The 16128-nt window shown below is 52.5% G+C and overlaps 1 protein-coding gene across 2 annotated transcripts in view; it reads right to left on the bottom strand.

The window, feature by feature from the left end:
* Positions 1-10050: 10050 nt before the first annotated feature.
* SMAD6 (SMAD family member 6) overlaps positions 10051-16128 on the bottom strand; it is a 48693-nt gene continuing 42615 nt past the window's right edge. For both annotated transcript variants that reach the window (XM_044445022.1, XM_044445021.1), the window contains one exon: positions 10051-10938. In XM_044445022.1, coding sequence (XP_044300957.1) covers positions 10394-10938 — 545 coding nt within the window. In that variant the 3' untranslated portion in view covers positions 10051-10393. The remainder of the gene's footprint in view (positions 10939-16128) is intronic.

Genomic DNA, 16128 nt, shown 5'->3' on the forward strand with positions numbered 1-16128 from the left:
TATTTTATACTGTTATTTTTAATTTTATATTATTATGTTTGAAACTCAGTGTATTTTTGTATTTTTGTATTTAATGGTAATTTATTATGTTCTATTGTATTTCAATGTATTTTATTGTGTTGTAAGCCGCCCCATGGCTTCGGCAAGGGGCGGCATAGAAATGTTATAATAATAATAATAATAATAATAATAATAATAATAATAATAGTAAAATATTATCAGTTGAGGCCAAATGAGGAGGAAAGTGGTTGGTCGCCGCAAAGGTGGTGAAACGTTTCCACTTAGCCTCATATGATCGGCTGGTGGCTGGTCGTAGGGCGGATTAGAGAATGAATTCAATGTCCGACTGGAGAGGATTCGGGTTCAACTTGGTGTGTGCAGGCTCTGTCGGTACCGATAGTTGTCCCGGTACCGAGGGACGTGTCGGAGTCATCGGGATCAATGAGTTTGTCAGGACCAAAGTCGAGGAACAAGGAGGAGGAGCCATGCAGTGAGATTGAGAGAGCCGAGGTCGGGATGGTGAATGGCCCCCTTCTCCTGCGTGATCAGGTGAGGAACTCATGGTAGGCGGACGGAGGTTCGGCGGGAGAGATTGAGGATGGTCGGGAACCAGGGTTGACGCGGCCACCATGGCGTCACAAGAATGCCCTGGGCCTTGTCGTGGACAGCTTTTTGCAGGGTCTTCATGATTAGCGGGATCGGGGGGAATGTGTAGAAGAACATGTTTTGGCTCTGGCCTCTTGGCAGAGCAGCAGAGCAGCAGAGGCACAGGCTGGGAGCGAGGGCTGAGTGGCCAGGGGACGGGCGAAGGCAAGGCAGGAGCTGGAGGGGGAGCAGGGCCAGGAGCAGCAGAGGGGAAGGGGGCGGGGCCAGAGGGGCTAGAGGGGCCAGGAGGGAGCAGGGCCAGGAGCAGCAGAGGGGAAGGTGGTGGGGCCAGAGAGGCCGGCGGGGCCAGGAGGGAGCAGGGGGCGGGGCCACCGGCCGGAGGGGCTGATAAGGCCGTGCTCGGCCGTTGGCGGCGTCCCTTGTCTGCGTCCCTTCGCTGTGGCCCGTGCTGCCCAGGGACTCCCTTCCCTGGGAGGCTGAGGTTTGTTTTTTTTAATTGCTTTGCTTTTCTTTGTTTGTGTGTTTGTTTTTGTGCTGTGCTGTGCTTTGCTTTGTTTTTCCTCCAATTTAAATGTAAGTTTATTTTATAAATTTAAGTTTATTTTATAAATTTAAGTTTATTTTGTCCTTGCGTGTGTGTGCGAGTGGGTTTTTGTCTGGGAGAACTAGGCAAGGGAGAGGACCTGCAGGACAGACAAGGCGGGGGACCAAGGCAGGGTCTCAGCGGGTTGCCAGTGGCAGGCCAGGAGATGGCCCTGGCGGGAGTCCCGGGGGTGGCTGTCCGCTGCGAGAGCTGCGACACGTCCGCCCTCCTCCCCCAGGAGAGGCAGGGCTACACTTGCCCTTGGTGCCGGCGGGGGGCCCTGCTAGAGGAGGAGGTGAGGATGGGGAAAAGGTCCTTTGGAGATGCTCTAGCGAGCTTCGTCCGAAAGACTTTAAACTGAGCCGGGGGGGGGGGTGGAGGGTTCAGGCCCCCCAGAAACTTGTCTGCACTGGACAAGTGTGGGGAGAGGATCAGGGCTCTGGGACCAAGGTGTTATAGGTACTGCAGGGACTGACAGGACTCCTACAGAGAGGGGCCAGGTACCAGGGAGGATGGGAGGAAGGAGGAGGCTGGGAACTCCAAGGAAAGGAAGCGGTGGGAAGGAGTTGAGGTGCATCATGTACACCAATGCTAGGAGCATGGGTAACAAGCAGGAAGAGCTTGAAGCTCTCCTGGGAAGAGGAGGGTCTGACCTGGTGGGGATCACAGAAACTTGGTGGGATGAAAGGCAAGACTGGAATGTGAACATAGAGGGGTATCACCTTTTTAGAAAGGACAGGAAGGGAAAGAGAGGTGGGGGCGTGGCTTCATACGTCAGGGAAGGGATAGGATGCAGTGAGATAGGATGCAGCACAGGTGGGGATTCGGTGGAGGCCGTCTGGGTGAAACTTAGGGGTTTTGACAGGGAAAGGGACCTGGCAGTGGGGGTATGTTATCGCCCTCCAGGTCAACTTGAGACCCTGGATGATGGCCTGACAGGCCAGATTCTAAGGATATCTTGGGGGAGAGACACAGTAATTATGGGAGATTTCAATCTCCCAGATATTACTTGGGAGACTCACTTGGCGGTGACAGCCAGGTCACGTCGCTTCCTAGAAGCTATTGAGGGAGCGTTTTTCACACAGAGGGTCCGAGAGGCGACGAGGGGGGGAAACATCCTTGACTTGGTCTTGACCAATAGGGAGGAGCTGATAGATGAAGTACAGATTAGGGGAGCTCTGGATGCGAGTGATCACTCCATCCTTTGCTTTGAGATCAGGGGACTGGGGACGTGCAGCAGGTCGAGCACTAGAAGCTGTGACTTCAAGAGGGCCAACTTTGGCCAACTGAAGGCCAGACTGGGGAAAGTCTCCTGGGATGGGTTACTGGAAGGCAAGCGAGTTGAGGAGGGGTGGATGGCACTCAAAAGGGAGGGTTTTTTTTATGGTTTGCCTGCTGACAGTTGTCAAGAAAAAACAAAGTGTAAAGAAGAAATAAGATAATTTTGTATTTTGAATGGAATGATTTGCAAATAGGCTGGCACGCTTATATGTGGTATGAGAAGGCTAGGTCACATGGTTCTTTTTTAAGTTACTATATTAGAAAATCATTAATGTCAGTGTGGGAAAAGTTAAAGATAAAACTGTAGAATAAATTACCAAGATGGCTTTCACCCAGGGAAGCTTTTGTGTATCCAAATGCATTGAATTTTGAAGGGATTATAAGATATGATGACATTTTGGGTAAGGATGGAGGATTGAAATTGAATTAAGAAACACAAGAACAGGGAGCTGATATCTCTTGGTGGCATAAGGTGCAGATGCAATCGAGATATGCTAAAGATTGTAAAGCGTGGGGTTTTTATAAGGACGTAACTGCGTTTGAGCAAGTGATGCTTAAATCAGATGAGAAAATGATTAAAAGATTATATGACTTCTTATTTTATAGATGGTATCTGTCACCAAATAGATTAGCTAAGATGTTTCCAAATATGTCAAATGGATGTTGGAAATGTAAACATAAATTGGGTACTTTTTATCGTATGTGGTGAACTTGCGATAATGTGAAAAGTATTGGATTTAGAATACATAAATGGCTTGAGGAAATGTTACCAAAATCCTTAGCTTTTAAACCTGAAGTTTTTTTTTATTAGGCATTATACCAGAGGACATTAGTAAACAAGAAATGCATTTGATTTTACATGTAATTACTGTGGTGAGGATTGCATTTGCTCAACACTGGAAAAGTGAAGAACTACCCACCGATGAACTGATTCTAAAAAAGATCCTGGACTGTGCAGAAATGGACAGATTGATTTTATCATTGAAGGTGAAGGAAGATACTGACTTCTATCAAACTTGGGACTCTTTTTATTATTGGCTAGAGAAATGGGACTTCGTATAGACTTAAATATGTTTTTAAGTTATCATAAATGGAAAAAGAAGGGTGTGGGGGCTGACCCAGGGGCTCGATCTCTGTGATGATGGATGTTGTTTGTAGTTTTCTCTTTGTTTTTTAGGATTATAATTTCTCAAACAAGGCAAGGGATCCTGATTCGCTATGCAATTATAAAGTTGTGGCAGTTTCGGAACAAAGCGGCAAGAAAGGTTGTCATGCAGCTCCGCTGGGGAAGCATCTGGACCGGGGGATTCTCGTGGCTCCAACTGCAGCGTGTTTTCCCCATGGCAGCCGGGGAAGCTGCCGCCGGTGAGGATGCCTCTCTGTGACGGGGCCCTGCAAGGCCAAGGCCACCCGTGGGAGAGCGGCGGCCTCGTGGGGCGCCCTTCACGAGGACCAGCCCCGAGCCTTCTGGGTGCCCCTCTAAGGCGACCTCGCAGGAAGGCCTTTGCCCTACTCCACTCCCTGCGTGGGAATCCCCCCCTGCTGGCGGCGGGTCTGGGGAGCCGGACAGGCAAGAGGGGACCCGACCTTCCCAGGCCGCCGGGCTGGTGTGGGGAGGCCCTCTTGGCCCGTGAGGGAGGCCCCCGGGCTCAGGCACAGTGGCGGGCTCCCCCTCCTGCATGCCTGGGAACGCCACGGCCCAGCCGGCGGAGGGATTTTGTGGCCGCCCTGCTTCCTTCCTGGGGTGCGTTACAAATCCACGGCACTGAGCCCCCCGCTGTTCGATCTTCCGTTAGGCTCTGTCCCATGCAAGGCATGCCCAGGTTGCCTTCCGGCGTAGCAGCCACAACCCTGGCCAGGCATCCATGTCTCATGACTGGGCCTGACCGCAGGCCAAGTGCGTTTCTACACATATTAGAAGGAGCGACTCCGTTGCTTATTCCAGAAAGCTGCGGCTCTTTGCCTCACCAAGACGCCCTTTGAGCTGGGAGAGTCCAAACTCGTCTGGTCAGCTAGAGACTCAGGGCCCCCGATTTTGTTGGCTTATAAAGAAGCAGTGGGGGGAAGGGAGGGGAGGGGAGGGAACCCCCTTTGTGGTTTCCATTCCAAAGCATGGTTTTACACGGGATCCAATAACCACCCTCTTGCTAGAGGAAGTCGCAAATTTCCACATGCTGTATGTTAACCAACAAAAGCTTAGTTCTCTTCATTGGCCAAGGGGAAGCCTAGAAATGTGATGCAGATGCATCTTCTAAAAATGCCTATTTTTAGAAATGCCCAAACAACCTACATTCCATCGTCTCCATAGAGCAATAGATGAATGCAGGCCAAGCAAGCAGGTTCTCCCCTCCCCAATTTTATTTATTTATTTATTTATTTATTTATTTTTGCGCTATTTTGCACCAGGTACCCTGTTTCTCTTCACCTTGGAGAAAGGGACTTGCACCATGCTTTGAATCTGAATCGATCCCTGGAAATCTTATCCTGCCCCTATTCGGCAGCATTGCTAGGTGGTTGTGACACTCCTCTAGGGGGAAACATACCTTCTAACATATGTTAACAGGACCACTTTGACCCATATCAGGCCGCCCACCCTTTAAGAGAGGCAGTGACTCACCAGAACACTTTTTCCACAGCGGCCGGACACCCTGGGACACATCGCCCATCGCGATCTGCCACGTGCAATCCCTGTGGACTTTCAGCAGGGCCCAGGGAACTTGCTCCTTTACTCGGAGCATCCCTGGTGATGCTTTATTGGTCTGCGCTTAGCTACAGATGTAGCTGTAGGGTTTGTTTTGAAGCTGGTGTTTTTTGGATGTCAATTGCTGTTGCTATTTTCTGTTTTTCTGACTGTCTCCGTTTTTATTATGTGAGTTTTATTGTTGTACAACACTTTGAAAGGGTTCTTGCCCTGAAAGGCAGCCAACACATATTTTAAATGAACAAAATATGTATTTATCCTAAAACAAAAGGAACAAATGCCACAGTTTTCAACTTTCTTCCCTCCCTTCCTTCTTTCTAATGGATTCATGGCATACCCTTATGAGTCACATTGCGTGGATGACAACGACGCTGCCCTGAGACATGAATTTTCTCTCCCGCAAGATGTGCTATAAATTGAGCGCCGGTGTGACAAAACAAGTTGCTTGAGGAACGTGGGAACTGACTCCAGAGAGAGACAGCCGTGTGCCTCCCCAGTGGGGAAACCTCTTTGAAAGTTCAAGCTGCATTCACACAACTGCTTGTACCCCTGAACCTGATGGTGTGCCCTGACATTATGAGGCAGGCCCCAAAAGGCAAGGCACCAAAGGATGCGTTATCGCAAAACCCACTCGATGTCCGCATCCAGAGTTAGCTTTTTCTGCCTGGTGCCCGAGTCATCCAGGAGGGACTTCCTTTTATTCCTTAAGAAGCATGAGCAAAACAGAGATTAGAAAGTAGGGTGGTGAGTCATATTTCCTCAAGTATTCTGGGAAAAGGCAGGTGACTTTTTCATGGGTAACAGGATTTTGCTGGTGCTTCTGCAGCCAAATGGATAAAGATGGAAAGCAGCATTAACCAAAAAGAAGAACAACCAAAGACATGAACAAGGAAAGGTAGGAATCACCTGTACTTGAATGCATCCCAAGCGAGAGCTCAGCCATCCAGCTCAAAAAAGATGCAAGTGTGTGCATATGTGTGTACATATTTATTTTTGCACGTATCACAGAAGCACATGCAATTATGGGGAATGCACACTTTAAAAGAGCTTGCCAAATATGCTTTTTTATTAAAAAAGGATTTGGGCTTCACAAAGGCACAACTGTAAGAAAGCTTGTAATTTGACCAAATAAAACTTAATTTGAGCCATGAAATAACTGTGGTTTATTGTGTAATATATGTGCTATGTGTTTTAATTTAATAGAATCCAATATAACTGTAAGCCAGTCGAGTTTTCATTTATTTCATTTCTTTTTTCAGAGCAACCCCAAGCTGTTCCCTCAGCACAAGTCACCACAAGGATGCTCCTTTGCAGGAAGCACTGGGCGAAGCCAAACTTGCACCCGGAGAAAAATTTCGTCATCAGGGGCTCAGATGCATAGAAACATAGAAAACAGAGCGAGTCAGAAGGGGTCTCCTGGGCCATCTAGTCTGACCCCTGGCTCTAGCCGGCTCCGCTCACGACATGCCCACCATGTGGAGGTCCAGCCTATCCTTGAACACCCACACCAATGGGGCTTCAGCCACCTCCCGTGGAAGCCCATTCCACACCCTTGGGGTCCTGACTGGCAGGAAGTGCTTCCTGGCATCCAAATGAAACCTTGGCTCCCTGAGCTTTGCTCAGGGCCGTGCCTGGAGGGAGCAGGCCAGGGGAAGCAGCGCCCGTCCCAGAGGGCTCAACCCAGAGGAGGGGTGTGGGGAAAGCGTGGGGAGGGCATCCAAGGCCAGGGTGGGTGGCCACGGGTGCCTGGGGCTGCAATCCAACGCATCCAGGGGGCGCCTCATTACTCAAGCCTAGAAAGTTGCACCCTGAGAGGAAAGACACGCGGCACCCTATTCTGATGCAATGTGAAGGGAGCAAGCCCTTCCTGAGAGGAACCCGGCCAAGATACTTTGCAGAAAGGGCCTCTGGATCAGAGAAGCTTTTACGTCATCCCCGTGTCTCCCTCTTGCGGCTGGAAGCGAGGGAGGGCAGCCGCCGGCCCATCGGGTGTGTCCCGAGCCTCGCCTTGGATTGTGGCCTCTGATCTGTGGCGTTTGTGGCACGTCAGAGGGGCTCCGCGTGGCACCACTGGTCAGTGCACCGATTGGTTGCTATAAGCAAGAAGGGGGGCTTGCAAGTGCCGGATTTGGTCCTGCTTCTCAGCTGCTGCCTTAAAACCGCCATTAGTGGGATTTGGTGGACTCACTCATGGAAATGGGCCTGGAGAGCAGCTTCCTCCGTAACGGGATGTTGGAATGGCTGAACCAAACTGCGCAGGGGGAGCTTCATTACTTATTATTTATTTAAAGTTCTTATATGCCGCCCCAATACTTAAAAGTCTCTGGATGGCTTACAAAAAACCCAAAACCAAAGCAGCCATATACAACAACCAAGCTTTCAGACCGAATCAGGCGAAAAAGAGCGGCCAACGTTCTTGATAGCTGATGACCCAGAACAGGAAGTGGTTGGCGGCACAGGCGAGAAGGGAGAGTGCGAATTTCCAACGGGGGAGAGGCCAAGTGCTGGTGCTGAATCCCAGGGCGCATGGATGACAGCGCCGGAAGGGGGCTTGGGGTCCTCCAGCACAACGTCCTGCACAACACCACACCTGCAACGCCAGGTCCTGATGGAGCTGCTGCGTCCGTGAAAGGTGCTGCCGCCCAGACACCCAGGGAAGGGGAACGCACACCCCGAGGCAGGCTGCGCCACCCCGGGCACCTCCAGGGTTCGCCCCACGCGCAGCTGATTTCTCCTCCTTGCCGTTCTCTCTTGGGCGTGAGCCCTGCTCTGCGGAGCAGCAACTGACATGACCTCCCTCTCCAGGTTCCTCCAAGGCTGTGAGAAAGAGGGAGGCCAAGAGCTCACGGAGAGCAGAGCGCAGGGCATGGAAGAACCAGCTCAGGCTGCGGCAACCCAGAGTCAGGCTGGACATCCAGAAAAGCGTCCTCACGGTCAGAGCAACACGACAGTGGGACCCGCTGCTCTACCACACTGGAGACATCCAAGGCGAAACTGGACAGCCGTCTGGGTGGGATGGTGGAAACTGGTGTCCTGCAACAGCAGGGGGTGCACTTGATAACCTTCTGGCCCCTTCCAGCTCTGCTCTTCTGTGAGTCCATCAACTTGGCTTCCGTGGGCCAGCTGGTCAGGTACCTGGGGACTGCAACCAGGTCTCCCCATTAGCCTCTCTTCTCCAGATTAAACATCCCCCTCCTCTCAAGCATTCCCCATGTAGGTCAACCTTCACTGCATGACCTGAAGTTTGTCAACATCCTTCCTGAAAGATGCCACCCGGACCTGGACACTTGCCCTGCACAGAATATTTTGCCCCGTGATCAGCACACAATCTTCTCTTTTCTGCCCCCCAAGACAGCCTGGGCCTGGTGCTGACTGTCCTTGCGGGAGCAGGGCCCTCCCCGCGCAGCCATGATGTTTGCTCGAGGACTGCATGCCAGCCTCAGGCGGCTGCTGTGAAGGTAAAATGGAGGAGGAGGAGGAGGAGGAGGAGGAGATTGCCTGGGGTTCCTTGCAGGTGGGATATGGATATAAGCGAAGGCCCAACTATAGTAGCATTTATAGCCACCACACTGCAATTAGGGCTTCCTTTCCGCTCCTTCACACACCTACGACGGCTTACCGAAACGCAGCGCAACCAACAAGGACGAACGCAGACTTGGCCTTGCTGCACTGCTCCTCATCTCAGCGCCAACGGCCGCATTGCTGTCTGTATGCGCCCCGGGCCATTTTGCTTCAGACATCACTCTTCTTGGGATCCCTTAGGGGAAACGGAAGCATTTCTTCCTCAAGGATTATCAAACGGGCCTGGTAGAAATCGCTGCAAGATCTTGATAGAAAAAGCAAGGAGTCCTGAAAGAAAACTAGAACGACCCATTTGCCACGGTCCGTCCACTGCATCAGTCCATGCGGGCGCTTATGGAGCAAAATGTTGCCAGAAACTGCTCCAAGAGTGCCAAGCCCCATCAAGGCTGTGAGGCGAGCTTCTCTCTGTGCCTTGCGGGAGATGCAAACTTTAGCACCTCTCAGAACCCCGTTTCAGACAGAGCCAATTTCTATTTCAGCAAAGCTTTCCAGGGCTGAAAATGAAGTCCTTGGAGAGGCATTTTGGTGCTTACAAGGGGAAAAACGGCACAAGAACGGGGAATACCAAACAGGGGTTGGCTGGGAAAACACGAGGGGGTGCGCCATGGAGGGCCCAAAGTTCTCCAGGCCTGCCTTATCCTGGTCAAACTCCCAGGATGCAAATGAGGGACCTTTCAGAAGACCTGCTTATGGCACAAAAAGAATAGAGCAAATTGCTCCAGAGCAGGGCCACCTCTTGCGGGTGCGTGCAATTGCAGAATTCAGCCTTAGCAGAACGTTTCATTTCCACCCCGCCTCGCCCCGGCCACCATCGCCGGCTCTCAAGGCTGCAAAGATCAGTCTGCACATGTTCTAGGAGATGGGGGACACCTCAAAAAGTGGAAGCCGGGTGCCCTTTGGGGTGTTTCTGAGGTCCTCCGCTCAGTCCAGAGCAAGCAGTAGGGCGCATCGTTCCAGCTGGCCCATTGATTCACACGGCGTTTTTCCCTCTCTTGGCACGGATTCTGGCTTATTTAGGTGCTGATTTTTAAGAGCCGCCGATGGTGGGTAATCTGTCAGGTCACAGAATAGCCCGTTTCCTCAGGCGTCATCCCCATGCTAATTATCATGATATGAGAGGTACAAAAACCCTTTCCATAAAGCAAGAGTTTGCTTGTGGAGCTGGGAAATAAGTGCCCCGGATATACAACAATCTCTTTTCCATTTTGGATGCCAGAATGCCAGTTGGTTAACCTCGTAAGAAGTACCTTTCCTTCTATCTTCCTTGTTTAAAAAACAGACAATTGAGAGGACAACCTATAATGCAAATACTTTATTATCAATGAGTGACTGGTATTAGCTTTTTGTCTGGGTATTACTATTTAAAAACTATACAGCCAAAACATGGTGCTGTCCAATTTTGCTGTATTTTTTCCCTCCTTAAAAAAACTGTACTGAAAGACTTACAAGCCAAAGTGCATTTTCCGTTTTTTGTCCATAAACACATTGCACCATACATAAATAATTACATTGTAAAAAGGACTCCATAATTACAAGTATAATATATATTTTCATATAATATATAAAACTTTATATTAAATCTAGGTAGATGATATCTTGGGATCGCCGGTGCTCCTTGTCGTTCTCCTCCCGGCCAACGGCTACGCGCTGCCACTGCTGAGCAAGATTTCCAGCCAACACGGGCAGGAGGTAATGAACTGCCTGGAGTAGCACGGGCCCCAGCCTTTCGCAAAACTGATCCGGACACTGTTGGGGTCGAAAGGTCCGTCTGGGTACTCCAGGTCAGTGGTGTGCTGTAAGAGGCAAGATTTCTCGTAATCGAAGACCTTTATCGAATAGCCGGGCATCACTTTGCGCACAATCAGAGTCCGACAGTTGGGAATGTCCAGTGTTGGCGAGTTGACAAAGATCGGGTGTTCACTGCGGTTGTAAGCCCAAACACCGTCTGGTTCTTTGCTGAGCAAAATCCCATATCCGATCTTACTTCGAGTCCGCCGGACAATCTCGTTCCTGTTGTCCAGGTTTAGCTGACCAAGACAGAAGCCGTTTCCTTGAGGTAGGTCATAAAATATACTGACAGACTGTCCATACACCATGTAGAGACGCCCAACCCGCGTCCGATGCTCCCAGTAGGCCACGCTGCACCAATGGCTTTGTTTAACTGCATCGGGGGACATGGTGGCGTCTGGGGAAAGAGGAACAAAAGGCCAGATGCATTAAAAGCAGGAGAAATGTCTTACACCAGCAGAGGTGCTAACAACTCCATGCGGTGCAGGGGCTGAGAGCATGGGGCTGGCACTCGGGAGACCTGGGTTCGAGTCCCGGCTCAGCCATGGAGCCCACCGGGTGCCTCTGGGCCAGTCACATGCTCCCAGTTCAAGCTACCTCGCAGGGTTGCTGTTGTGGGGATTAAGGATGAGAGTGAGAGGAGGAGGAGAATGTAAGCCACTTTGAGTTCAGTGTAAGAAAAAAGCAGGATGTAAGATTTTATTTTATTTTGGAAATTAAAAAATCCCAAGCACTGTGCATTCAAAATGCACTTGGGTTCTGGAAGCGAGTTAAGCCGGACTTTCGACAGGACCAGGCTAACATTACCTAGGCCTGGGCTTAGAAGTGGGGGTGCCCCTCATCCTGCCCCTGGAAAGGTGCGCCTAGAGCTGCCTGGCCACTGCCCTCGCCAGGCATCCACCCGCCTCCCAGGAAGAGCTGCCCCTCCCAAAGCAGGCTCAGCAGCCCCCCCCCCCCCGAAGCCCCGCAGGGCTGCCACGGCCACAGCAGCGACAGGGATGCTTCGCCCAGCCCCTCTGGCCCCGGTGCCACAACGGCCACGTGCCTTGCGGGGCCCCCATCTGGAAGCATGGCTGCAGCACCTGGCGCCACGGAGCCCTCCTTTCACAGCCGCCGAGAATGAGTTTCCAGGAGCCCTCAGTGCGTGTGCCCCACACAGGAGAGGCGTGCTTTTCCCGGCTCACGTGCAGCGTCCAGAGCCCACAGCTTCCCGAGGCCACTCGGAACGGCCGTGGCCTGCGCAGGCAGGAGGCAGAAATGGGGCCACCCACAAAAGGCCCTGTCCTCCCGGCCCGGCAAGCACAGAGGGAGGGGCACCGCTCCCATCCCGGGCGACCCACCCATCTCGCAACGCCTCACTTTGCCTACTCTGCATGTGCGCAGGGACCCTTCACTTGACCCTGGGGGGCCCCTTTCCTGCTGGGCGCCTGCTTTTCGCTTCCCCCCACATCTGACCCCTTTAGATGGGCAAGCAAAGAGTGGAGTAGCAGGGTGAGTCCGAGGGGGCCCACAGTGCACAAGTTCGGAAGAAACACACAGCCCTTCGACCCTTCCTCCCAGCCTCGACCGCTGCCAAGCTCCCCCGTTTCACTCCATTTCCAAAGGCAGCGCCGAAAGAAAGCTGCCCAGCTCAGATCCAGGATAGTTTGCATGCATCCAGGAGCCCAAACCATCAGGAGACGAGCGCCTTCCCCTTCCCAGCCAGCTCGTGCAAAGCACGTCTCCCTTTCGCTGGCCAGAGCAGGTTCGGCAACGCCAAAATGCCAGCCTTGAATCAAGAAGCAGACAGAAAATTGCAAGACAACAGCGGCCTCTCAGCTTGCGCGGCTTGGCGACTGGGTCTCCTCCTCGGCTCTGGCTGGAACGAAGGCGCACAGCGTCAGTCCGGCATTCTTGGCCTGCGGAGCGTCCGGAAACCTGGCCAGGCGCTGGGGCTCACGAGGTTGGCATTCAGCTCCCTAACAATCTGCCGCAAGACTGTGGCCTCCCGACCCTTTGCCTTCACGCCATCAAGTCTGATTAACTCTCACGCAGAGGCCCATCCTTTTGCTTCAGGGAGTCTTTGACTCGCCGGATTTCGAAGACAGAGACCGACCCGCCCCCGGCAGCCCCGGCCCCTTTTCTACCTCAGATTTCGTGGACCTTACTTGCCTGGGGAACAATCTCCAACTCGCACGGCTTTGTTAGAGTTTAACTCGAGTTGTAACTCTGCAATTTTGAAAGGGAAAGGGAGGGGCAGGAGATAATTGAGTTTTTCCCACCTCTCAGACAGACAATGCAATGGACAAACTATTTGGCTGGAGTTCAAATATGTTCTCATGTTTTATTAATCAAGCAAGCCCCTTTCCTGGAGATGCTCCAACACTGTCAGGAGGGGAAGTTCCTATTTACATGTAAACGGGAAGAAAATATTTCCTCCCCGGCCCCATCAGTTTACAAATTATCTTAATAATTTGTAGTAATTGGGAATATGCAAATAATCCCACCCATAATTTGATAAGCCTCTTTCCCCTGAGTTTTTGGAGTGAATTAGCACCCAGACGAAAGGTACTCCCGAAAGGTACTCCCGGGGCTTTTCTAAACCTGCAGGGACTTTAAGAAGCAAAATCCACATTTAGAAGATGCTTATCAGGGTTGGTGCCTCCCATCCAAAGTTCTTAGCTCGGCTCAGGTAAAGCAAATCCTAAAGAGTGGCTGAAACATGCCATGGGCCGCAGAGAAGAGGCAATGTAGGTGGGCGGCCAGGAACGAGAGGTCATGCGCTCCGTGGCTGTGAGCTGGCGAGTGGTCCCGGCAAGCACGCCTGACGTGCTCTCCAGCCACTAGCAAGCCTCTGTGCCGGCAGGTAGATTTGTGTCATCTCAAGAGAAGGATCTATGAAAATGAGAGTGTTTGAGGGTTGCTGTCGGGGAGGAACGGTTCCTCTTGGGACACCAGGGGCCAGCACTTTGGGGGCAAGACAGAAGAGCCAGAACCCTGAATGCCCCTGCATCGTTCCACCTCGGAAAACCATCCCTGCCCAGCAGGTGGGGAGGTGCTGGTAACCCATGACTGCAGGCCGCCACCTCGCCCAAACTCCCCACCCTGGCACCCCGCTCGCCCGGGACATGGAACGCCGCCAGCAGGCATGGCAAAAGTCCCCGGTGGAAACTGCAGTGACAAGAAGAGCTGCCTGCTGGCAAGGAGAGGAGGCGAAGTGGGTGCCTTCTGCCCCGAAACACTCCCCAGTCCTGGTGGGGAGGGGGTTCTTGACTCCCGTGGGCGGCGGCAGGAGCTGCAGAATAAAATCTGGCACAGCCCACGGAAATGCATCCAAGGAGCCGCAACGTAAAACACCTGAAGGGACGGCAGAGTTTTTAGCAGCGCCCAAGAAGTGCGGCCCGCTGCGAGTCTCTGTCCCGGCAATTTCTTCGTGGGCTGGGCTTCTGCTACAGCAGCAGGCAAGCTGAGATCCTGCTGATGCTTCCGCATCCAACTCCCATCAACCCTGGCCAAAGCTGGTGGGAATTGTAGGCCAACACACCTGAAAAATCACAAGGGGAGGTGCTGGGCGGGTCGGGAGACGTAAGAGCGGCCAGTCAAATGGGACAACCCACCTTCTCACCCCTGGGCACAGCGCATGGGAACGATCCTGTTTCTGTGCACACCTACTCAAGAGGAGCTCGGCATGCAACTGACTTCCACCACATCTTTCCAAGAAGAGAGATTCTGTGTGCCTTCTTCCAGCCCGGTAGAACCAGGGGCTTTCCTCAGTAAATTCTGGAATCTGGGAGCAATTAACACTTCTTTGTCTGCTTAACCCCTTACACCACTTCCAAAGCACCATTAGATACAGTGGTTGTGTGCCTGTGCTTCAAAGGAAGCCCCACTTAACCCTTAGAATTCCTTCTCAAAACTCTGAATTTGCAATGCAATGCAAAAAAATCCCCATTGTGTGGTCTGAGCAAATTCAACGGAGCTTCTGGCGTGGTGCGCATGGCTAGTATTCCCGCTAATCATGGCTGTTTTCCCAACTGCTTGTGCAGGGAACCAGGGAAACAATGTCTTCATGAGGTTTTCCCATTGGAACGCCACGGTGACCGCGTGCAGCTGGCTCGAGCTGCAGTCAATGGGACTGGCTGTCCCAAGTTTGGCTGGTGAGCTTAGGGAAGAGGAGGCTTTTGGACAAGCTCCCGCAGAAGGCCTGCACAGGTGGTCCGGAGCAGCCCCGTCAGGCTGAGTGAGGCATTTACCAGGGGGTGAGCAACGCATGGCCTCCCCACTGCCATCACCACCCACCCTGCTGGGGGCAGCCTCCCACCGGGATTTTGCGGGCGGATGCAGTTTTGGCACTACGGAGGGCGACGTGCGTCGGGTTCAGGCTGTTCTGAGCTGGGCCTGCCACACTGCAATGGCTTGCCAGCAAAATTTGGAGGGGAGTCCGCTTGGAGCAAAGCGGCGGAAGGGGAATCGGGTGGGAGGCGATGTGCTTGTGTCCATGTCCCTAAGCTTGGTGCTCAGCCACAGCCTCTGGGCAGAGAGGAAGAGGTGGCGGGAATGTCTGTCTGGGACGCCCACCTGGAACCCTGGGGAGCGCCTGCCAGCCCCCAGTGAAACAGGCCACTGCTCTGACATCACACGGACCCCTTTGGAATGCCCCCTTTCCCATAACAGATGGGGATCCCAGGGAAGGGTGGGCACTGCTGCGAAGCAGAGTGACGGGGTGCAGCCAAGATCCACCCGCCGCCCTCTGACACAGCGCCTGGTCTCCCTACGCATCACCCATTCCCTGCAAGGGCCGGCAACCCGCGCTTTTCCTCCAGGCCGGGGCCTCCTCATTGGACAGGAAAGCCCAAGGGCGACATAAGCAGAGCTCAGCGCCTCTATGAGGGGGCCGCTTGGTGTGAGCCGGTCCCTTTCCAGGGATGACCCCGAGCTGGGCTATTCCGGGCACACCAACTCCGCCTCCTCTTCGCTTCCTACAGCCTTAAAGAGCTATACCGAGTCCTGGGGAGAGAGAAGAGGCTTGGCCGGCATCTGGGAGGCCAGAACCCCGGAAGGACCGAAGCGCCTGCTCGTCGCAAGAGGCGCGGATGGAGGCGCCAGCCGGGTCCCGTGGGGTGGAGGCAGGAATGAAGCGGAACCACATGGGAGAAGCTGCGTGGGCACACGGTGGGCCATCGCCTGAACAATGCACTAGCTGGAGGACAGCTCTCAGGGCAACACTCCTGCCCGGCATAGTTCACAATTCTCTTTCAACCCGTGCCAAATACAAGCTGTGCAAAAAGAAACCTACCAAAGGATCCAATATTCTAGCTGGGAAAAGACCAGGATCCCCGGAGCGAGTGTGACCCATGTACTGCAGAGCATGTTGCTAATGGGCAACTTTTACACAACTTTAATGAAGAAATAATCAATAAATGCCCATTGTGCAAATTGAACCATACTCTCCTTTTTCCTGATTTGTTCTGTCATTTAAAAGAAATAATTTTTTTTACATGCTTATGGTTTTGCTAGTCTGACAAATGACTGGGCAAGGCTGGCATGTCCAGTCGTTCCAAAACCTATTCTGACCCAACTTGCTTGAACTATTTACCAGGCATCAATT

The sequence above is a fragment of the Varanus komodoensis genome, unplaced genomic scaffold (assembly GCF_004798865.1).
Source record: "Varanus komodoensis strain SLA01 unplaced genomic scaffold, ASM479886v1 scaffold46_3, whole genome shotgun sequence".
In the NCBI taxonomy this organism is placed as follows: Eukaryota; Metazoa; Chordata; class Lepidosauria; order Squamata; family Varanidae; genus Varanus; species Varanus komodoensis.